Below are 23,117 nucleotides of genomic sequence, written 5' to 3' on the forward strand. Positions count from 1 at the left end.
CACCCTGCCCCAAGCGGCAGGCAGCCATTACAACACAAATAAAACAGTAGTTATAATTACAAACTACCGAGTCCAGAGTCATCTTTACAAAGCACTAGAAGCCATAACAGGTAGCATCTCCTAATCGGACCAACTTGAAATCCAGAATTCATGTTGGTGAGGTGGAGGGAACATTGCATGGATTGTACGTGGTTGGCAACATGATCAACTTTGCTATGGGTGTGTGCCAGGTTCTGGGTGCACTGAGGTTTATTCGAAGTGTTGGGAGCCACGACAACATATCGGCCCGGAAATTCTTGGATGCAGCAAGACAGACTGGAGATGCAATGCTGTTCTACACCACCTTCAAGTTTTTTGAACAGAGGAATCAGAGGTTACGAGGAAGTTCACACTTTACACCAGGTGAGTATAGCCCAGAAGTGCTTTGAAGACAACTGGGGGAGAAAATAAGCATAGGTTCTCATTGATTACTGCAATACCTCACCTGCAATGGTGGATTAACCACTCACTTACCCATAATTCATACAAGATCAGGAAAGAATGAGTTTTTCAAATGAGTACTTTCATAGAAGTCTTTAATGAACAGCAAGTCACATTACAAAATTGCAACTTTGTGTATTTACATGTTTAATCAATCAAGAACTGAAACTCAATTCTGCTTTTCCCCCCATTTTGTTTTGGATCCAATGGTAGAGGTCCCAACTGCTCCCTCAGATGGGCCCAAGATCCTACGGCATTTTGAATAGGAGTTTCTGGTGAGCTGGTGAATATTGATCCCTGAACCAGCATCACAAACAGATTCCGTGGTCATTGATCTTTGCACGTGGGAGCTTGCAGTGTGGTTGCCCTATTGCAACTGTGACATGGCTTCATCGCACTTTGGGATGTCCCATGGCAGTATAATTACAGGTTTTTTCCCCCCCTCTGATTAGCTAGCTTTTTGGCAGTGAAAAATATGCAAAGTTGATCATTTAAAAAAAAAAAAGAGATCTGCTGGTATTAATTTGGGTAAATTGTTGCTGTTTTTAAAGCTAACCTGTCCCTCAGTTTAGATTAAAAGCTCATTTTAGGTTCAGGGGGAAGTATTGCTGTTACACATCTGCATTTAAGCCAGCTCGAGTCACACTTGTGTCCTTCTGCTTTACCTTTTATGCAGCATCAGTATGACATTGATGCTAAGTGTCAAAAGGCATCCTTACTACAAAAGGAGCTTGGGTAACAGTAGCCAGTATGTGCCATGAAGCATTCTCTGCTACCACTCCTTAAATTGGAAGTTAAAAAAAAAAATTGCACATCACTCAGTTGTTGGGCTTTAGATCCTTGTGGAAAGGGATTTCCTAGCTTATGGAAATGCATTGTACTTCAGCACCATTGAGAATTTTTTTTATTTTAGGACAGCAAAGAACACATCTCCCATTTCAAAAGCCTTTTTGGAGAGCAAGCTATGGCTGTATGAACTCAGGACAGAAAAGCAATGCACCATTAGTTATTGAATGTCTAGAAACTTTATTTGTGTATTATAAAAGGACCATAAAAAATTTACACAATTTTGGCATGTATTAAAAGTATGCATTAGTGTCACTTCCCAGTGTCATTCTTTTAACTAGTCAACTGGCAAGAGTAAACTAGCATTGCAATTACCAGTTACAGATCCACTTCTTGGCTGAATTGCCAGTTAAGGTATTACTAATCCAATAAAACAGGAAAGTCAGTCAGGAACCTTCAATAAATAGTCTGTTCTGTAGCAAACTAGCCAATTTCCTGAGTTCAAAGTACCAAGAAATTTCTGCATTAAACTGCAAAGATAGTTCAAAATCCTTTGAATTTCATCAGGATCTGTATGGGGTCAATAGTCAGTTCTTGATTCTGAAGCTCTTGGTTAATGCTGGTTTACCAGTCGCTCCCGTTCAGTGCCCTTGTACAGGTTGTGCAGTGCAGAAACTTTTCCTCGGTTTACAGTTGGTCCTAAACACATTTAAACTAGTTAGCAATTAAGACAATATTTGTAAAAACAGTATAAAATCTAACTTCGATGTACTGGAATGAAGAGTGCAAAGCAAGAATTCAGCTCAAACTAAAATTGTCTGCTAGGGTACAAGTTAAACGCCACCAGTTACACAGAAGCCACACTTCAGGACAAGGCTCAGGTTGTGAGCATTTTTAGAAAATGACTTCACTCCATTTCCTCAATCTTGTGGCATTGCTCATGAGGCTGTCTTCAAGGCCAGAGCAGAACAGTGATATACAGCTACTACAATGAGTGGTGCTTACTGACCTGCAAATTACTCCTGTGGAAATTAGTCTCATCCACAGACCAGCTAATTGTACCATAAAAAGGTGCTTGTAATAGCTCAGCTTCTCCTCAAAGGCCATCAGAGTAGGCTATGGAGTCTGTTCTGCCATTCAGATCATGGCTGATCTGTAAACTCCTATCTACCCACCTCTTGCATGGGGTTTCCCCAAACTTCCCCATTTATTCCTTTCAAAATCCCCAAAGCTCAACTCATCCCTTAACCTTCTATATTACAGGGAATACAGACCTAGTTTATGTAACCCCTCAATTTAACCCTCGGAGTCCTGGCAATATTCTGGTGACTACACTGCATGCCTTCCAAGGCCAATACATCCTAAGGTGTGGTAACTTTAGCTTGAATAAGTGACATTAGGCACAAGAATTGATAGTAACAAGAGGAAGCCAAATTATTATTATATATACTCTCCTTGTCAGCAGTGCAAGACAGGCTCAATTGGGTGAATTAAGCATTTAAAATAACTGACTGTCAGTGATTTGAAATTTATGAACTTGCTTTCAAACAAAAATGGATGAACAATCTTACCTATATAACTAAGCAATACAGGAAGGAATATGAGGCCATGAGCAGCTCCCAAAAGCACAATCGCCAAGTACATCCTGAAGTAGAAGATCTGGAAAATCTGGGATTTGGCAAATGCCAAGACCACAATACCGCCAAACTTGGTCAGTGTGATGCCGCTAAATACCTGGGGAGAGAGAGGAAGTTGTAAGCCCAGGTCCCGATATACACATGCATGAGCAGCACAACAATTACAGCACTGATTACCCATCTTTCATGTTAGCATTAGCTACCCATCTTTCATGTTAGCATTAGCTATGAGAAAGGACCGGCTCCTGTGGTGGGCCAAGTTAATTCCAGTGCTAGCTGACGAATGTTCAAGATTTAAAAGAAATGACCTGCCGGATAGTAAAATTCTAAATAATCTAGACAGTTTGTTGATTTGTTTAAGCTAAATATCATGGATCCCGAGGTGATGCTAGATGCCACATTAAGTTACTTACCGAACTACCCATATTTGCCAGTGCGTCCTCTGCACGCTCCACCCTGGTTTTCTTCATACTGACAGAAAATGCTCGAACTATATGGCTACAGAACTCAACTGAAATACCACAACACTACAAGGGGATAAAAAAAAACCTCAGTTAATGGCAATCAATATCCATTCTATTGTCCCAGATTGCAAGACTGGATCCCATTATTCCTTCAACTGAAAATCAGACTAGTTCTATTACAGCACCATTTGCAGTATTAGGAGCATGAACACTCACTGCACTTTGTACTCCCAGAAACACCCATAAAATAACTTCCACACCCTTGTCCTCCAACGCTGGTCATTATTACAAGTCAAGATGAAGAGGGTGTGCACAGAAAACCAATAACCTGTATAAAGTGATTGGCCACAGCAAGCTGGAGGCAAATGCAATAATTAGATTAAAATTACATACCAGGAGTAGTTGAGTTACAAGAAAATTGGGACAGGGGGACTAGGACTGCTGGTTGAATGCAGAAGACAAAAGGGAGTGAAGCATGGTTTTATGAAGGGGAAGTCATGTTTGATAAATTTGCTGGAGTTCTTTGAGGAAGTAACATATAGGGTGGATAAAGGGGAACCAGTGGACGTAGTGTATTTAGACTTCCAAAAGGCATTTGACAAGGTGCCACACAAAAGATTATTGCTTAAGATAAAAAATCACAGGATTGGGGGTAATATTCTGGCATGGATAGAGGATTGGCTATCTAACAGAAGGCAGAGTTGGGATAAATGGTTCATTCTCAGACTGGCAATCAGTAACTAGTGGTGTTCGGCAGGGGTCAGTGCTGGGTCCCCAACTCTTTACAATCTATATTAACGATTTGGAGGAGGGGACCGAGTGTAACATATCAAAGTTTGCAGATGATACTAAGATGGGAGGGAAAGTAGTGAGAGTGAGGAGGACATAAAAAACCTGCAAGGGGACATAGACAGGCTAAGTAAGTGGGCAGAGATTTGGCAGATGGAATACAATACTGGAAAGTGTGAGGTTATGCACTTTGGAAGGAAAAATCGTAGAGCAAGTTATTATCTTAATGGCAAGAAACTGGAAAGTACTGAAGTACAAAGGGATCTGGGGGTCCTGGTACATGAAACTCAAAAGGTTAGTATGCAGGTGCAGCAAGTGATTAAGAAGGCCAATGGAATGTTGGCTCATTGCTAGGGGGATAGAATATAAAAATAGGGAGGTATTGCTTCAGTTGGACAAGGTATTGGTGAGACCGCACCTGGAACACTGCGTAGAGTTTTGGTGTCCATACTTAAGAAAGCACATACTTGCTCTCAAGTCAGTACAAAGAAGGTTCACTCGGTTAATCCCAGGGATGGACATATGAGGAGAGGTTGAGTAGATTGGGACTCTACTCATTGGAGTTCAGAAGAATGAGAGGCGATCTTATTGAAACATATAAGATTGTGAAGGGGTTGGATCAGGTGGATGCGGGGAGGATGTTCCCGATGGTGAAGCTAGAACTAGGGCATAGTCTTTTCCAAATTGTCCTTTTAGCCAAGATCCCCCATCCCAGAACCACACTTCAATCTCCTCTGCACCCACTCAAGGGCCTTCACATCCTTCCTAAAGTGTGACCAGTCCAAACTAGTGCTTTATAAAGATTCAGCATAACTTCTCTACTTTTGTACTCGATACCTCTGAAGCCCAAGATCCCATATGCTTTGCTAACCACTCAATATATCCTGCCACCTTCAGGGACCTATGCACATCAACTCCCAGGTCCTTCTGTCCCTGCACACTTTAAAACTGTACCATTAAGTGTATATTGCCTCTCCTTGTACCTTCTGCCAAAATGCATCACCTTACACTTCTCTATTAAACTCCATCTGCCACTTGTCTGCCCATTCTACTAGCCTGTATGTCCTGTTGCAGTCAATTGCTATCATTCACCCCTTTTGCCAAGCTTGTCATCAGCAAATTTAGAAATTCTATTGTATTCCAATATCCAAGTCATTTATATACACATCAAAAAAAGCAGCGACCCCAGCAATGACCCTTGGGGAACACTACCATCCCCAGTCTGAAAAACAGCTGATTTGTCCTTAAGACAATTCCTTATCCAAGCTGCCACTGACCTCAATGGGAATGGGACCAATATCCTTGAGGGAGGGTTTGCTGGTGCAGTTGGTTTAGGGGGGGGGGGGGGGAAAAGGGTTTAAACTAGCTTGGCAGGGGGATGGGAACCCAAGTATACAATCAATAGGGAGGGAAGAAAAACAAAATGTAGAAAGTAAATTGGAAGGACAGAGGAATCAAGGGCTAGATAGTCATCAACAAGGAGGTTTGACTGTACCCAATGGTATATACTTCAATGCAAGGAGTATAGTGAACAAGGCAGCTGAGCTGAGGGCACAGGTAGATACTTGGGACTATGATAGTATAGCCATTAGAGATGTGGCTGAAAGGGGGGGCAGATATGGCAGCTCAACATTCCTGGCTATAGGATTTTCAGACTGGATAGAGAGGGAGGTAAAAGGGAGGGGGGGTTGCAGTGTTGATTAAGTAAACTTACAGCTGTGAGGAGGACTCATCAAATGAGGCCATATGGGTTGAATTGACAAAGGGGTGATCACACTGCTGGGAGCCCCAAACAAAGATAGAGGAACAAATATGTAGACAAATTTGAGAAGTGCAAAAACTATAGGGCAGTAAAGAGATTTCAACTACCCCAATATTAACTGGATTAGTGAAGGGTGTAGAAGGAGGTGTGGAATTCCTAAAATGCATCCAGGGAGAACTTTAGCCAGTATGTAGCAAGCCCAAGGGACTGGGGCAGTTCTAGACTTAGTTTTAGGGAATGAAGCTGGGCAGGTAGAAAGTGCATCAGTGGGGAGCATTTGTGCTAGTGACCATATTTTAGATTTAAAAAAGGTAGTTATGGAAAAGGGACAAGGCTAGACTAGGAATAAAAATTCTAAATGGGGCGGGGGGGGGGGGGGGGGGGAAGAAAGCAAATTGCTAAACTCAGGATTTAGCCAGAGTGGACTAGAAACAGCTACTTGAAGGTAAATCAGTGTCAGAGCAGTGGGGAGGCACTCGAGGAGATCCGGAGGGTTCAGACCAAATGTGTGCCCTTAAAGAAAAAAAAAAAAAGTGGGACTAACAAATCTAGAGCCACACAGGGTAGGATAAAGAAAAAAAAAAGTGTAGGACAGATACAGAGGGCTAAATACTCCAGAATCTGAGTAGAGGTGCAATTAAGTGATTAGGAAAGCAAAGAGCATGAAAAATTCTTGACTTTACTTGCCAAGGAAAACCCAAAGATGTTTTATAAATATATTAAGAGTAAGAGGATAACTAAAGGGTAGGTCCCATTAGAGATCATGAGGGCAATGTGTGTGGAGATGGGAGACGTCAGTAGGGTTCTTAATGAATACTTTGCATCCGTTTTCACAAAGGAGGGGTGAAGCAGACATTGCTATGGGGGTGGGAAGAGGGAGGTGGTGTAAAATATTAGACGAGAGAGAAAGTATTAAGGGGTTTAGCAGCTTTAAAAGTGGATAAATCTAGGCCCAGATTAAATGCAGCCCAGGCTGTTAAACAAAACAAGAGGAAATAGCAGAGACCCTGACCATCATTCCTCCGGCTTCAGGTGGTGCCAGAGGACTGCTAGTGTGATACCCTTATTAAACAAGGGTGAAAAGGATACAGTAATTACAGGCCAGTCAGCCTAACCCTGATGGTGGGAAAATTATTGGAAAGAATTCTGAAGGACATTATAAATCTTAATTTAGAAAGACAGATCAATCAAGGTTGGTCAGCACAGATTGGTCAAGGGAAGGTCGTGTCTGACAAACTTGATTGAATTTGAAGTGGTAACAAGGAGGGTAGTGCATTTGATGCAGTGTACATGGACTTTAGCAAGGCTTTTGATAAGGTTCCACATGGCAGACTGGTCACAAAGTTAAAGCACTGGGATACAGGGCAAAGTGTCAAGTTGGATTCAAAAACTGGCTCAGAGGCAGGAAGCAGAGGGTAATGGTTGATGGGTGCTTTTGTGACTGGAAGGCTGTTTCCAGTGGGGATCTGCAGGGCTCAGTACTAGGTCCCTTGCTTTGTGGTATACATCAATGATCTGGACTTAATATAGGGAGTATGATTAAGAAGTTTGCAGATGATAGTAAAATCAGCTGTGGGGTTGATTCTGAAGGAAGCTGTAGACTGCAGGAAGATAATAAATTGGTCAGAACAGTGGCAAATGGAATTCAATCCAGAGAAGTGCGAGGTAATGCATTTGGGGAGGGCTAACAAGGGAATACACATTAAATGTTAGGACACTGAGTAGTGTAGAGGAACAAAGGGACCTTGGTGTGCATGTCCACAGATCCCTGAAGGTAGCAGGCCAGATAGACAAGGTGGTTAAGGCAGCATATGGAATGCTTGCCTTTATTAGCCATGGCATAGAATACAAGAGCAGAGGGATTATGCTTCAACTGTATAAAACACTAGTTAGGCCTCAGCTGGGGTACTGCGTGCAGTTCTGGTCACATTACAGGAAAGATGTGATTGCACTAGAGAGGGTACAGAGGAGATTTACAAGGATGTTGCTGGGAGTAGAGAATCTTAGCTATGAGGAAAGACTGGGTTGGTTTTCCTTGGAACCAAGGAGGCTGAGGGGAGACCTTAGAGGTGTATTAAAGTATGAGGGGCATAGATAAAGTGGATAGAAAGGACCCATTTCCCTTAGCAGAGGGGTCAAAGATTTAAAGTAATTGGTGGAAAGTTTAGAGGGGATTGGAATGGAAATTTCAGAGGGTTGTGGGGGTCTGGAACTTACTGCCCAAAAGGGTGGTAGAGGCAGGAACCCTAACCACATTTACAGAGTACTTGGATGTGCACTTGGGATGTTTAACCTGCAAGGCTACAGACCAAAAGCTGGGGAGTGGGATTAGGCTGGATAGGTTTGTTGGCTGGCGCAGACATGGGCCGAAATGGCCTCCTTCCGTGCTGTAACTTAGATTCTATGACACCTATTCCATGAGCCTCAATTTTCTTAACCAGCCTTCCATGTGGTACAGGAAACTTTGTGCCATCCGGCACCGAGCTGTTGCCGTTCCCTCAAAACTGCCGGACACTCTAGCGCTAATGTTGAAAGATACGGAAGCTTCCGAGCTCCGTATCTGTCAACAAACCCTGTTGCAGCTTCTAAACAGTCCAAGCATCTCTAGCTTAGCAACAGCTTCAGCAGAACTTGGCTGTTGAGGAAAAAAGCAACGAGAAGAAAAACCCTAACAAAACGGCACCTATTTTTGCCGGTGGCTCGAGCATTCGCCGCAGTTAGCTGCCAGATAACAGTTTCCTGTACTTGGTCAAACACTTTCTGAAAAATCCATGTAGACAACACCCATTGCATTCCCTTCATCAATCCTCTTAATCAAAAATTGAATTAGATTTGTCAAACACTATCTGCCTTTTACAATTCAGTGTTGGCTCTCACTAATTAGCTTAAACCTCTCCAAGTGCCCATTTGTTTTGTTCCTAAAACTTTACCCACCACTGATGTTAAACTGACCAGCCTGTAGTTACTAGGATGGTCCTTGTACCCCTTGAACAATGGGGTCACATTTGCCACTTGCTAATCCTCAGGCACCACCCCTGCATCTAGGGAAGATTGGAAAATTATGGCAAGCCTTTCTGCTATCTCCTCCCCCAATTCCCTTAGCAACCTGGGATGCAAGCCATCTGGACCAGGTGACTTCACTCCAAGCATACCCAGTCGTTCTAGTACATCCTGTTGCAATTTTCACCTATTGCTTCTGATTGTCAGCATCCACCTCCTTAGTAAACAGATAGAAAGTACTCAATTCTAGCCTTGCCCTGCATCTCTAAGCATATATCACCTTTTGTCCAATAGGCCCCACCCTGCCTCTTACTACCCATTACTCCAATGTATAAATATGAGCCTCTTGTAAACGTTTGTTGGAGGTGCGATATCATTCATTGTATTGCTCCCCTTGTGACTGTATTGCTCTCCTTGTGCTCTCTCCTTGTGACAAGTAAAAATACAAGTGTTGTTTGCCAGTTACCGTGTGTCAGAGTCTTACTCGAACTTCGACACTACCCATTAACATGCTGGAAGAAGATTTTTGGGTTCCCTTGTTACCCGCCATCTTATTTTAATCTTCACATCCCTTAACTTACTGTATTTGGTCTAGTTCTCACTGAAATAATTCTGGTATCGTATAAATCTAACCTCAGTCCCACTCCACGGTAGGTAAATCTTAATTGAGAGCAGCATTAGCAGAGTACAAGATACAGGACACTGCATTCTAAACTCCCAGGGGGGACAGAAAATATTCAATTTATTATTGTTAAAATACAAGACCAGTTAAGCATGGCTCAATCATCCAGATTAGGTGTGCTAGCCCCACCCTGTGCATCAGAACAAGACTACTAGATATAGCTATTAGAGGGCAGCTTGTAAATGCAGTAAGTTGACAGACAGAAAGAACTTACCATAACCAGGTTTACTAGTGAGACTGCATTAAGGCTGATGTTCCACAACCACATAACTCCAAACATGTTTGTGATGATCATAGAAATAGTGATGCACACAATCACAGCAGACCAAACTTCACAGCCCAGCAGGATTGTAGTCACTATAAACACAGCTCCCAGTGATGTGCAGAGGTTGAAAATGGTGTCATCCACAATTGTGAAATATTGTTCATAAAAGACATAAAACACACTGTAAACAAAAAACAATTCCAATATTAGTGTGCCATTTGCTAAACAAGATGCCCAAGAATGTAGGTTGGCATTAAGACAAGCAAACTTAGTGAAAGGTTAAAGAGGACAAACATACTGCAAAGGCTGGAAGCCAAACAGCAGAAAATACTGGAAACATTGGCCAGAATGACCCAACAAAAGCAACATTTCAGATGCTAGAGCTGAAAAAGGTAGACATTATACAGTCAGTGTCACAGAGGGGGTATTCTGAGCCATTACATCACTTAGTGAAATCATGGACAGGTTTAATGGTGTGAAAATAGCCAAGGAAGTGGGAGCCAGTGGGCACCCCCACAGCAGACTTTCCCCATGTAAATGCAAAACACCTGTCCATTCACCTCCCACAACTGCTCAAAGCCCCAAAACACTCCTTCCGAGAGATAGCAATTTATGTGCATTTCCACTAATCTAGTACAACGTATTGACGGCTCACCGTCTCCAGTTGTTGCCCCAGAGATGCAGATTAGCTGAACGCCTCTGTTCTTACACATAATCTACTTGCGGCTTGCCACCAATTCCCTCATTTCTAGTCCAACCTCTTGCCAACAGATCAAATTTAGGATATCCCAGTAATTAAAAAGAGAGGAAAGTAGTTAAAAAACCACTGGTCTGGTCATATACACACACACATTCTTGTACATTAGCACTTGCTAGAGATTCCCTCAGGAAATGATCAAGGTTCTGAATTTAAAAAAGCATTGCTGTCTGAGGGAGTATAGTTAGTTACCTGTATGGAAAAACACGATAGCCTTTGTGTGAAATGCCCATGGATTCAGTTATGTTTTGAGCTAGAATGCGTGCCTCCTCGGCTGCAGCAATGAAGTCAGCAGATGTTCTCAGTATTGTATGGTAAGTCATAAAGTAAGTGGCTCCCACAGCTGTATTGTTATCAATCAAGTCCACTGCAGAGCCGTATGCTGCATGGCCACTACAGAATAGAAAGTTGGTTAGCCTTAGTCAAGTAATTGTCTATTGTTTTTACACATCATTCTTCTGCCAATAATTTCTCTGTCCCACCCCAAAACATTTAAATGTTACAATTCTCTTACAACTGCCCCCACACCTCCTATCAGGGGAAAATATTCAGTGATGGTCAATTAAACAAATTGTTTAAGAGATTAGGGGAAAAGCCAACTACACTGGAAAAGTTCAGACTGTAAAGCACTTTGAGCATGAATGCTTCTGCCACAGGAAGGGGGCAGGTGGTGAGACCAATGCATTTTTATAAAGTGGATAAGTAATTTTTCCAAACAGGAAACAGCAAGGCACTGAGCAGATGTGCAGTTTTGGATTGTCAATAGGACCAAACATTTTTTCCTTTCCACTTGTGAAAGTTAAGAATATAGTTTGCACAAAAACCCCATCTCTTGCCAGATCACATGCAGCTAGGTTTATATTTGAAGCCAGCCTGAAGAGCTAATCCAGCATCCCAGAAGTATCAGACCCAATGAATTGTAGAAATAACAGACCAACCAGCCCATATTGCCATTCATCCTGCCAACTCCATGTGTTGGTGTTCCCAGAATCCCTTTTCCTTCAAGCCACCCATCTAACCTATGGCACTGCTCCAAGACTTGCCTAGTGGCATTACAGGGTGGCTGCACAGTAAGGAAAGAGATGGAGACAGAAAGTAATGGGGCAAATTTTGGTAACAAGTACTAAAGTTACCCCTAAAAAAAACTGCTTCTCTACCACCAAACACTACATGGGAACAAGGGTTAATATAGGACCCTGGTGCAACCACACCTGGAGTATTGTGTACAGTTGGTCTCCTTACCAAAAAGGAAACACTTGCCATAGAGGGAGTGCAACAAAGGTTCACCAGACTGGTTCCTGGGATTTTGAGGGGGGGGGGGGGGGGGGGGAAGAAATTGTCCTATGAGGATAGATTAAGTAGACAAGGCCTATATTCTCTAGAGTTAGAGAGGTGATCTCACTGAAACATTCAAAATGCAGGGAGGCTGTTCCCCTGGCTGGGGAGTCTAGAACCAGTATTAAAGGGGTTTAGCAGCTTTAAAAAAAAGTGGCTAAATCCCCAGATGAAATGTATCCCAGGCAGTTAAGCAAAGCAAGAGAGGAAATTGTAGCAGCCCTGACCATTTTTCAATCCTCTGGCTTCAGGTGTGGTGCCAGACTGCTAATGTGGTACCCTTGTTTAAAAAAAAAGATAGACCAAGTAATTACAGACCAGTCAGCCTAACCTCAGTGGTGGGAAAATTGGAAAGAATTCTGAAGGATAGGATGAATCTTCATTTAGAAAAGAGATCAATCAAGGGTAGTCAGCACAGATTTGTTAAGGGAATGACATGTCTGGCAAACTTGATTGAATTGAGGTAATGAAGATAGTGTTTGATGTAGTGTATATGGACTTTAACAAGGCTTTTGATAAGGTTCCACATGGCAGATGGGTCACAAAGTTAAAAGCCCATGGGATCCAGGGCAAAGTGTCAAGTTGGATTCAAAGCTGGCTCGGAGGCAGAGGGTAATGGTTGATGGGTGTTGTGACTGGAAGGCTGTTTCCAGTGGGGTTCTGCAGGGCTCAGTACTAGGTCCCTTGCTTTGTGTGATATATATCAATGATCTAGACTTGAATATTAGGGGTATGATTAAGAAGTTTGCAGATGACACTATACACATTCAATGTTAGGACACTGAGTAGTGTAGAGGAACAAAGGGACCTTAGTGTGCATGTTCACAGATCCCTGATGGTAGCAGGCCAGGTAGATAAGGAATACTTGCCTTTATTAGCTGTGACATAGAATACAAGGGCAGGGGAGTGTTATGCTTCAACTGTATAAAACACTAGTTAGGCCTCAGCTAGAGCACTGCGTGCAGTTCTGGTCACCACATTACAGGAAAGATGTGATTGCACTAGAGAGGGTACAGAGGAGATTTACAAGGATGTTGCTGGGAGTAGAGAATCTTAGCTATGAGGAAAGACTGGGTCTGTTTTCCTTGGAACAAAGGAGGCTGAGGGGAGATCTTAGAAGTGTATAAAATTATGAGGGGCATAGATAGGACTGATTTTAGGACCAATTTCCCTTAGCAGAGGGGTCAAAAACCAGGGGGCACAGATTTAAAGTAATTGGTGGAAGGTTTAGAAGTGATTGGAGGGGCAATTTCTTCACCCATAGGGCTGTGGGGGTCTGGAACTCACTGCCTGAAAGGGTGGTAGAGGCAGGAACCCTAACTACATTACATTAAAAAAGTACTTGGAATGCTCTAACCTGCAGGGCTGCAGACCAAGAGCTGGGATTAGGTTGGATAGCTCCTTGTTGGCTGGTGTGGACACGATGGGCTGAAATGGCCTCGTTCTGTGCTGTAACTATGATTCTATGAACCAGGGGTCACAGTTCCTGAAGGGGGTTGGCCATTTAGGACTGGGGAGGAGAAATTTCTTCACTCAGATGGTGGCGAATCTTTGAAATTCTCTACCAGAGGGCTGTGGCACACAGTCTTGGAGTATATTAAAGACTGAGTGATAGATTTTTGAATATTAAGGAAATCGAGGCCTATGGGGATAGTGCAGGAAAGTGGAGTTCAGGTAGATGATCAGCCATGATCAGGCAGGGCAGGCTCAGCCTACTCCTGTTCCCATTTCTAGGTTATTACTCAATTGCAGTTACAAAAACCATTTACACTTGGTTATGCAATGGCTCAATTATTTACAGGTGTTCAACCTGTCCTCAAGTGATGCTGGTAGACACCTGCCAGGAACATGTGAACCAGTTGGCTTGTCATTGGTGTCAAGTGTAAAGTGAATAAGCATCTGTTATGCTTAGAGCATTCAAATCTTGGAGCTAGCATACAGACAACCCTGCACTAGGCTCATTAAACAGTGGATTTACCCACTTGTCTATAGCTCTGCTTTTTAAAGTCTGTGCAACAGTAATTAGCCTCCAATTGACCACTGGATGCACCCATTTAGGAGCACTTCAGTAGGGAGCACTGAACAGGTTAAAAACAACATTTTTGCTTGGTCAGACTGGCTTTTAAAAAAGTGCCATATTAAACCCATCCAATTAGACAAACTTTTCTCCAGCCAGTCATGTGTCCAAAAAGACACTTGTAATAAATCATGTTACATGGCAACATGCAGCTTTTGCTGTTTTGACAGCTGCAAGTCACAGACACCTGCTCAAGTAGTAGGAGTTTCTTCAAACACAAGTGGATTCAGAAGGCAACAGCACCTAGGCTTCCAAAACCAGCAGTGCCCATGGATCATACAAAAGTTTAGTATGGGAAAATTGTATTTCAGATTTAATTTCCAAAAGTTTTGAAGTGCAGTTAACAATGTCACTATAAATCAGTGGCCATGCTCAAGTGTAACAGACTTAAAACAAATCCATTAAACACTCCTTAATCTTTGTATTTGAAGCCAAAAGGATTGTAGCTCCTCACCCTTTGGCACATTTGGGAGTTGGGTTGTCAGACAGAAACATGGGGAGAAAGGTCATGAAGTCTTCTCCATATGGCCTTTGTTTTCCCTCTGAAGTTAGCGGACGACAACGAACACATGATGGATCAACAACTACAAGAGCAGAGAACGAACATGTTAATTTTTCCTCCTTCTTTCCAAGAAACTTCTGAAGTTCAGGTAAAATCCTCACTTTTCTTTCCACCTCCCTCCAGAAGACTTGTGCATACCTGGGCAGCAAGTGCTAGCAGGTTATACAACCCTAGAGAATCACCACCATCTCAGCCAAGGCTTATTCACAAAAATCATACTTCCAGGAGGGTTCCAAAATGGGCATCATGAACAGAAACCTTGGCCAATCTAGTGCCCTGGGGTTCCAGAAGCCACTCCGCCCACCAATCTACAGCAGTCTATACAGGATGACACCCCCATAATTTTGGGGGGGGGGGGGGGGCAACAAAAAAAAAGAGGGAAAGAGAAAGAGTTCGATTTCCACTATCCTTTGTTGAAGTGCTTCCTGACATCACCCTTGCTCTAAGGTTATGCCCCTTGTTCTGGACTCCACTAGAGGAAATAGTTTCTCTATCTACTCTATTAAATCATTTCTTCTACTTTAGTTTTGTCCCATTAACTCTGGGCAGCCAAATCACAAACTCACCTGTTGCATTGCAGAACTTCTCCGAACTATTGTAGACTCTGCAGCAGGTCGATAGCGGCTTCACCCAGTCAAAGTAATCATCAATCCATGACGATGGTGGGAAACCAATTCTTGTACTGAGGGAAATTGAATAGTTACAAAACTAGTTGAAGAAAACACTGCACTTGACAGCACAAGTCATTTATAAAAGTGGTGTGGAAAATCTTGAAGGTGGCAGGATAAGTTGACAAGGCTGTTTTATTAATGTATGGGATCCTTTGCTTTATAAATGGAAGCAGAGTAGAAAAAGCAAGGAAGTTACACTAAACTTTTATAAATCACCGGTTATGCCCCAGCTGGCATGTTGGTCTAATTCTGGGCACCCCACTTTAGGAAGGACATCACAGCCTCGGAGGATGCAAAAGGAGATTTACTAGAATGGTACCAGAGACTTCAGTTATGTGGATTACAATTTACCAATACAAATTGGTCCCACATTCATTCTGGTTAAAAAATCCCAAAGACAGACTACTGCAATCCAAGACATGAATGAACAATGAGACAAATGTTCACTATACACCCTTGGTTAAGGAGCCAAAATTTACACTGCCTCTAGTTTACACCTTGGGACAATTCAGAATACAGTCCACACCCCACAGCAGGGAAGTTTGTACAATTTGCTTGCTATACACAGTTAAGACAGTAAAGCCATCTGAAGCCACTAGATGTCTCCCACTTTCCAAATGCTAACAGTGGACTTGGCTAGAAATCAACCAAGCTTTAAAATAAATAGACACTGTACAAAATAGCTGGCCCACTTACAGCACCTTTAATTGACACTGATGGAAAATGGCTAGTGCCATGCCAGATATAGGCAGGGGCGAGTTGTGGGGACTATATCTACCTTGGAGGGAGTGTCCCAAGGAAATCAGTTATGTGATTGGCAAGTATTAAATGGCATGCATTAAGTGGTTATTATAAGTGCCACAAAAGTACAAAATCCAGTGCTCCACTGGAACTTACTAGTTGTCCAGCAGAGCCGCAGTGTAGATTTGTTGGATAAGCGAATCATTGTTGCAGCCAACACCACCACACACAGCATTCTGTCCTTCAAGAGAAGTGTAGTTATGTCCTTCTTCGACCACAAAGTACACAGGAGGGCCTGCATGAAAGTACTCTGCCATCGATTCAAAATAGGGCAGAATGTAAGAGTCCTAGAAAGGGAATAATTCACTTGGATCAGAAGGGTTATATTGCAGCAGTTCAGAAAGTAGTGAGTCACATGGTTTTGTACTTACATCAGGCATCGAATAACTCTGATTCAACCCAATCTCCACTTTGTTTACTACTGCAATACTGAATGACAAGATGCCAACAAATACAGATATCTATGGAGCAAAATAAAGTTTAGTTCAGTACCAATAGGTCTGGACACAAATGATCAGATTACTAAAAAAAAAGAGACAAATTAGTAAACTTGAAATAGCAATGAATATATTCCAGGCTTCAGAGAAACAATTGACATTTGTAAAACCACTATTACCAATAGGCATGTAGAATTAGGAGAACTATCTCCTCCTGGCAACATACGCAAAGTGCTGAGCCAAAGGCTCATTTACATTGAATATACAATTCAAATCCTTGCACATTTGATTTCCTTGTGTCGCATAAGTAGAGCACCATTTTAAAAGTTCATTTCAACACAAGTTGAATATTTACAGGGGGGGGGGGGGGGGGTGTGTCAATTGAAAATTTCAACAGATGTTAGGCAAGAGTAGGAGTTATAGAACCAAGGCAGGTAGATGGAGTTACAATACAGATCAGCCATCATCTATTGAATGGCAGAACAGGCTCAAGTGCCTGATAATGTTCTTAACAGTATATTACAATAGTGCACATCACCATTTACTTCAATGCTATTGGTTTCCTCTAAATATTTATCCCATTCAATTTTTCTGTCTCTGCCTCTAACATTATGTTTTAATAACCCTTGGGAGGAAAAAAAAAAAAATCTGGAATCTACATCCTCCTGTTAGACCCAAACATCTCACTATCCTCATCATTTTAACAAAATGACAAACCCCCATAAACTCATTGAATTTAAAACCTTTTAGAACTGATTTAAACCTATGGTTCCCAAAGCTCTCCACCACTGGGGTTTCCCCTCGCCTCCTGTCTGGTCTGTTGTTGATCAATCTCCATCCACAACTCCATTATCATTGCATCATGCGACTACCAGGATGCTAGGTGAACCCTGGTCTTTCATCCAGCGATTTCCATTTTCAGCGAATCTTCACTACCCTTTCCTTCCACTAATGGTGCCTAGAACTCCATACAATGGAGTGTTTAAGGTGTATTTCTTTTCATAGTTCTCATCTTCCTCCCACATCAATTTACCCCCACTCTGCTGTACACAACCCAGACATAATTTGCATTAAATACCAACATTCATCTCTACTGATTTTGAAACCATCACCAGGGAGAGTTAAAGCTGATTAGATTCAGGTGGAACCCAAACTACAGTACTCCAACTGAGTTCTTAAAGTTTTATCATTACACTGACTTGCATTCTATACCTTTCTACAAAATCCAGTATCCATTTGTGCCTTGCAACAAACTCCCAGGCTAATCAAGACAGCTATTCATAGAATCCCACAACTGAACTAGTGCTGTATTAGACATAAAAATTTAGTTTTAACCAAACTTTAAAACAAAATTCAATGTTTTAGATAAGAGATAATGTTCTTCCTCCCATTCTGTAAACTTACACAAGACAGCCAATAACTGAATTCACCATCACAGCAACATTGATAGGCAACCAAATAAAGCTAAATTTACCACATTTTGCACTACTGAAATGGAAGAACGAGATAACTAGTCTGTTGGTTAGTGGAATAAAGTGTTAGTGGAATAAAAGGAGCTCCGAGAGCCCATATAGAATTCCAATACTTACCACAATGGGCCGCACCCACTTAGTTAATAAAAATGGTGCATAGATATGTTTGAAGCATCTGAAGAGGAGTTCTTCCGAATGGCCTGCATCAACTTTTTCCCGTTTCACACAACACACGATATCCATACGATTACTCTGCAACAATGAAAATACATAAGAACTTTAATTTATATAGTGCCTTTAACATAGTAAAACATCAGTGCTTTACAAGAGCATGCAGACACAATTTACCAGCCACGAGATATTAGGACAGGTCACCAAAAGCTTGGTCAAAGAATTAGGTTTTAAGGAGCATCTTGGCAGGGTAGTGGTAGAGGGAATGCCAGGGCTTAGGGTCCAACTGCCAATGGTGGAGTGATAGAAATTGGTGATGCACAAGATGCAGAGCAAGAGATGAGGCCATGGAAGAATTTGTACACAAGCATTTTAAAAAGCAAGGTGTTGCTTGACTGGGAGCCAATGTAGGTCAGCGAGCACAAGGGGTGATGGTGAACGGGACGGAGAGAGTTAGGATATGAGCAGGAGCTCAAGTTTATGGAGGTGGAAGCTGGGAGGTTGGCCAGGAGTCAATTGGAGCTTCATTCCAACATGCAGACTCAACTCACCTCTTGCCGCTGGATATCCAGCCCAAAGAGACTTACAAAGCATGTTATCTGGAGTATGAAGTCTATAAATACAGCCATTCCTGCAAATAGGGAGAAGGTGCGGACTGCTGGCATCGTGGATAACGAACCTAAAAAACACCAAGCCAAACACACATTAGAATTTATAGCAACAGGCCATCCAGGTCTATGCTCTACACAAGCCTAATTTACTTAATCTCTCCTTAGACAGCCTTCCAGCACTTAACCAGCTTCCCCTTAAAATACATCTGTTAATTGCCTCAACCACTCCATGTAATTAGTGACCAACAGTAAAGCACACTGAACCAAGTAAGTGTACTTTTTAAAAAAGATATTGGCTCATTCCTAAGCAAAATTATTCCAGCTCCTATACTTACTGGTACAGACAGCACTATTTACCCATCAAATTTTCTCCCAATTGTGTACAGGACACTGCACATTTCCCTGGCTGGGAACTGAATGCCGTATTCAAAGTACAGCCTTGTCAAAGCACTATATGGCTCCAGAATGATAAAGTCAACACATGCACTGAATGGGCAATACAGCTCATTGCTTCTGATCTTTCTCAGCTGGTCATTGAAGATCAGGTCTTCCATTTTGGTCTTACTTTTGCAGTATCTTTTCCAATTTCATTTGCCATAAGATTTCTTCACTTGCAAATATCATCTAGGTCTTTCCATGGTGGCTATAGTTCCTTTGCCACTTAATCCACCTGTAACGTCTGAATTTGACCATCTAGGTAATGCTGCTGGTCAACTTTTTGTGCTTATTTCAATACAATAGCATCTTAAACTATTGTACAAATATCTACTTAAGGTTTTTTTTGGTGGTACAGGGGAATCCTATAATGGATTGTTGGGTTTCAGCATAAAAAGATTCAACATGCATCTCCTGCAGGAATTATGCAAGTGGATGAACAAGGATGTTGAGAAAGCTTAGCATATAGCAAATTGCTATGAAATTGGATAGTAAGTGAATAGTACAGATGTACCTCACTAATTAATGATTGTCAAGTTATTAGTACTTGGATATGCACTTGCAATGTTTAACTTACAAGGTTATGGACCAAGAGCTGGAAAATGGGAGTAGGCCCGATGTCTGTTCTGGCCAAACTTTGTGCCATAAATCTCTAATTCTATGAATGGCAAAGGGTGACAACAGAAAAATGATGGAAATACCCAAGATTAGTCAGCAACTGCTGAAACAAAAGAGCTACATGTGAAACATTTAGTTCTCTCCAGATGTTGACTGACTTGAATGTTTCCAGTACTATTAGTTTCAGATTTCCAGGTTATTGTTAAAAAAAAAGTTTTATTTCCAAGCTAACCATTTGTACTTTGTTTTTGTTCATGAAGCATTTGATGCAAATTGTAATTCAATCTCCTGCAGCATTGCCTCCCTCACATGTAAAGAAAGTATTTTCCCATCAGTGCACCACATACCCAGAAAGAACGCCACAGTCTCAGAGAAGGACGACAGGAATATACTCGGTGCTACCGCCCCCAGTACTCTGCCAATCTGTTGGTCGAGTGGTTCATTCTGTAACCGTCTGTCTCTCTGGATAGGAAGAAGAGGAAGATAAGTGTACTCCATGCATGCGGTCCAAGTTAAGCATATGCTGGTGAAAACATTAACACTAAAACAGCGTCAATACCCGAAATGTCTGAACGATGATAAAGATGTTGTCTACACCAACTGCCAACACCAAAAAGGGGATGACTTCAATCACAATCAGTGTGAGGGAAAGACCAGCGTAGCTGAAAATCCCCAGGGAGCAGGCCACGGAGCTCAGGACAATCACAATACCAGCAACTCCCAGAGAAATCTTCGAGTCCACCTACAAAAGATTGTAAAGATAGCAAAATTGCTGGCACAGTATGCAAAACTCACAGCAAGAAATCAGTTTACATCAATATGGCTATGGAGTACTACTTCAGCATTATAAAGATTCAGTTTATCCCACTTTAATCAAATGCTTGGTATAATCTGAAGAAAATCCTAATCTAAAAGTATCCATGTCTTAAATCACTCAAGGCCAGTGGAGCTTTCAAATATTCTAGTCACTTGGCAAATGCTGCACTTTGTTCTGCACAGCCTGTCTTATTGTATGGTCCCTTTAAATTTCTGTGCAGTGTTCACAATGGAGAAGCCAGAGCAGGGCCTGTGTGGAACCTTTCCCATTACTGCATGGGCCACAGCTTAGAGGGAAACATTACTTGTGGGGTGGCATAGTGAAACCATCTGACTATTTGCATGCAACAGTTTGCCAACTTTTGCTCCAGAACCAAGCCTTTATACATTACCAGAATTTGGTTTTATTAAATTTAGAACCATGAAAACTAGTTGCATTGAAGTAGACAAGTTACTGACAGCACTTGTTAAAATCCAGGTTGTGTTTTACAAAATGCTAATGAAAGCATTGCCATCAGTTATCTGCTGTTACAAGCAACTGAAATTCAAGTTGTCAAGTTAATCCTCAAATTATTGATAGTGAAACGGTTACTCTTGTTGGTTGAAGGTTTATTTGCCTGAAATGTTATAATTATGGACTTAATGCATTTATACAGCTATTGCAAAGATTGGCAGGAGATATTTAAAAGTGGAAGAAATAATCCAATTCTATTAGAAGACAAAGCTTAATGAGTGGGGTTTTAATTAATGCATTAGTTATGTCTGAATATTTAAAAAAAGTAGAATGCTTTGTTACTCAAGGTGAATGGCTTATTTAGGAAACACTGATCAAGGTCCTTCAGCTCAGCTGCTCGGCTCTATGCCCATTTAGAGAGTCAGAGTTATACAGCACGGAGAGGCCCTTCGGCTCCGCGCCGGCCATCAAGCCCTGTCTAATCTAATATTCCAGCATTTGGTCCGTAGCCTTGTATGCTATGGCATTTCAAGTGCTCATCCAAATGCTTCTTAAATGTTGAGGGTTCCTGCCTCCACAACCCTTTCAGGCAGTGAGTTCCAGACTCCAACCACCCGCTGGGTGAAAAAGTTCTCAAATCCCCTCTAAACCTCCCGCCCTTTACCTTGAATCTATGCCCTAGTTATTGACCCCTCTACTAAGGGAAAAAGCTCTTCAGTATCCATCCTATCTATGCCCCTCAATTTTGTACACCTCAATCATGTCCCCCCTCTGCTCCAAGGAAAACAAACCCAATCTGCCCAGTCTCTCTTCATAGCTGAAGCGCTCCAGCCCTGGTAACATCCTGGTGAATCTCCTCTGCACCCTCTCCAAAGCGATCACATCCTTCCTGTAGTGTGGTGACCAGAACTGCACACAGTATTCCAGCTGTGGCCTAACCAGTGTTTTATACAGCTCCATCATAACCTCCTTGCTCTTATATTCTATGCCTCGGCCAATGAAGGCAAGTATCCCATATGCCTTTTTTTAACCACCTTATCCACCTGTTCCGCCGCCTTCAGGGATCTGTGTACTTGCACACCCAGATCCTTCTGACCCTCCGTCTTGCCTAGGGTCTTACCATTCATAGTGTATTCCCTTGCCTTGTTAGTCCCCCCAAAGTGCATCACCTTGCACTTTTCCGGGTTAAATTCCATTTGCCACTGTTCCGCCCATCTGACCAACCCATCTATATCGTCCTGCAGACTGAGGCTACCCTCCTTGCTATTTACCACCCTACCAATTTTTGTATCATCCGCGAACTTACTGATCATACCTTTTACATTCATATCCAAGTCATTAATGTAGACCACAAACAGCAAGGGACCCAGCACTGATCCCTGTGGTACCCCACTGGCCACAGGCTTCCAGTCACAAAGACAACCATTTGTCCTCACTTAACCCACCAGTCTGGCTCCTGCCCTAGTCACAAACATCCCTGGGCTGTGGTGCTTCATCCCATCAACTCCTACTTTATTGCTTAGTGAGTGACTGAACTGGCAGTGTTCCATTACTATCCAAATGTAGCCAGGCCATCTCCAGCAATGGCTTCTTTCCAACCTGCAGTCACATCCCAAAGATACCTTGGCTCCCTCCTCATCTATGTTACCCCTCAGGCGATGTTATCTGCAGACAGTGTCGGCTTCCACATGCCCATTGATACCCAATTCCATCTTCCACCACTCATATCCAACTGCTTATCTAAAGCACCATGGGAAACTTTAAAAACCATTAAAGGTAACGTATAAAAGGAAATAATGAAAAATGCTGGAAACACTTGGCATCTGGGGAGAGAACAGTTTCACTCCAGATGTCACCCAACCTGCTGAGCATTTCCAAAATTGTTTTTATTTCAATTTCTGATTTCCATCATTTGCAGTATTTGTTTGACTGGAGGCTGCCCACTAGTGTTAGGAGCATATCTTGCCTGCCTCAGGTCTACTACCAGAAGAAAAACAAACTTGCATTTATATAGCACCTTTCATGACCACTGGAC

At 42.2% G+C, this 23,117-nt stretch overlaps 1 protein-coding gene across 1 annotated transcript in view; it reads right to left on the reverse strand.

Annotated features, from left to right (window-relative positions):
- Positions 1-558: 558 nt before the first annotated feature.
- The window catches only part of npc1 (Niemann-Pick disease, type C1), a 42,779-nt gene continuing 20,220 nt past the window's right edge, over positions 559-23,117 (reverse strand). The window contains exons 13-25 of the mRNA XM_085992222.1: positions 20,372-20,554; positions 20,160-20,274; positions 18,700-18,827; positions 18,095-18,229; positions 16,440-16,529; positions 16,165-16,355; positions 15,163-15,278; positions 14,489-14,618; positions 10,815-11,015; positions 9,815-10,046; positions 3,317-3,430; positions 2,838-3,000; positions 559-1,965 (exon numbers count right to left, since the gene is read on the reverse strand). Of these exons, the coding sequence (XP_085848348.1) occupies positions 1,880-1,965; positions 2,838-3,000; positions 3,317-3,430; positions 9,815-10,046; positions 10,815-11,015; positions 14,489-14,618; positions 15,163-15,278; positions 16,165-16,355; positions 16,440-16,529; positions 18,095-18,229; positions 18,700-18,827; positions 20,160-20,274; positions 20,372-20,554 (1,884 nt within the window). The 3' untranslated portion in view covers positions 559-1,879. The remainder of the gene's footprint in view (positions 1,966-2,837; positions 3,001-3,316; positions 3,431-9,814; positions 10,047-10,814; positions 11,016-14,488; positions 14,619-15,162; positions 15,279-16,164; positions 16,356-16,439; positions 16,530-18,094; positions 18,230-18,699; positions 18,828-20,159; positions 20,275-20,371; positions 20,555-23,117) is intronic.

The sequence above is a fragment of the Somniosus microcephalus genome, chromosome 7, assembly GCF_052327205.1.
Source record: "Somniosus microcephalus isolate GS21.2 chromosome 7, FLI_Smic_1.0, whole genome shotgun sequence".
NCBI classification, from domain to species: Eukaryota; Metazoa; Chordata; class Chondrichthyes; order Squaliformes; family Somniosidae; genus Somniosus; species Somniosus microcephalus.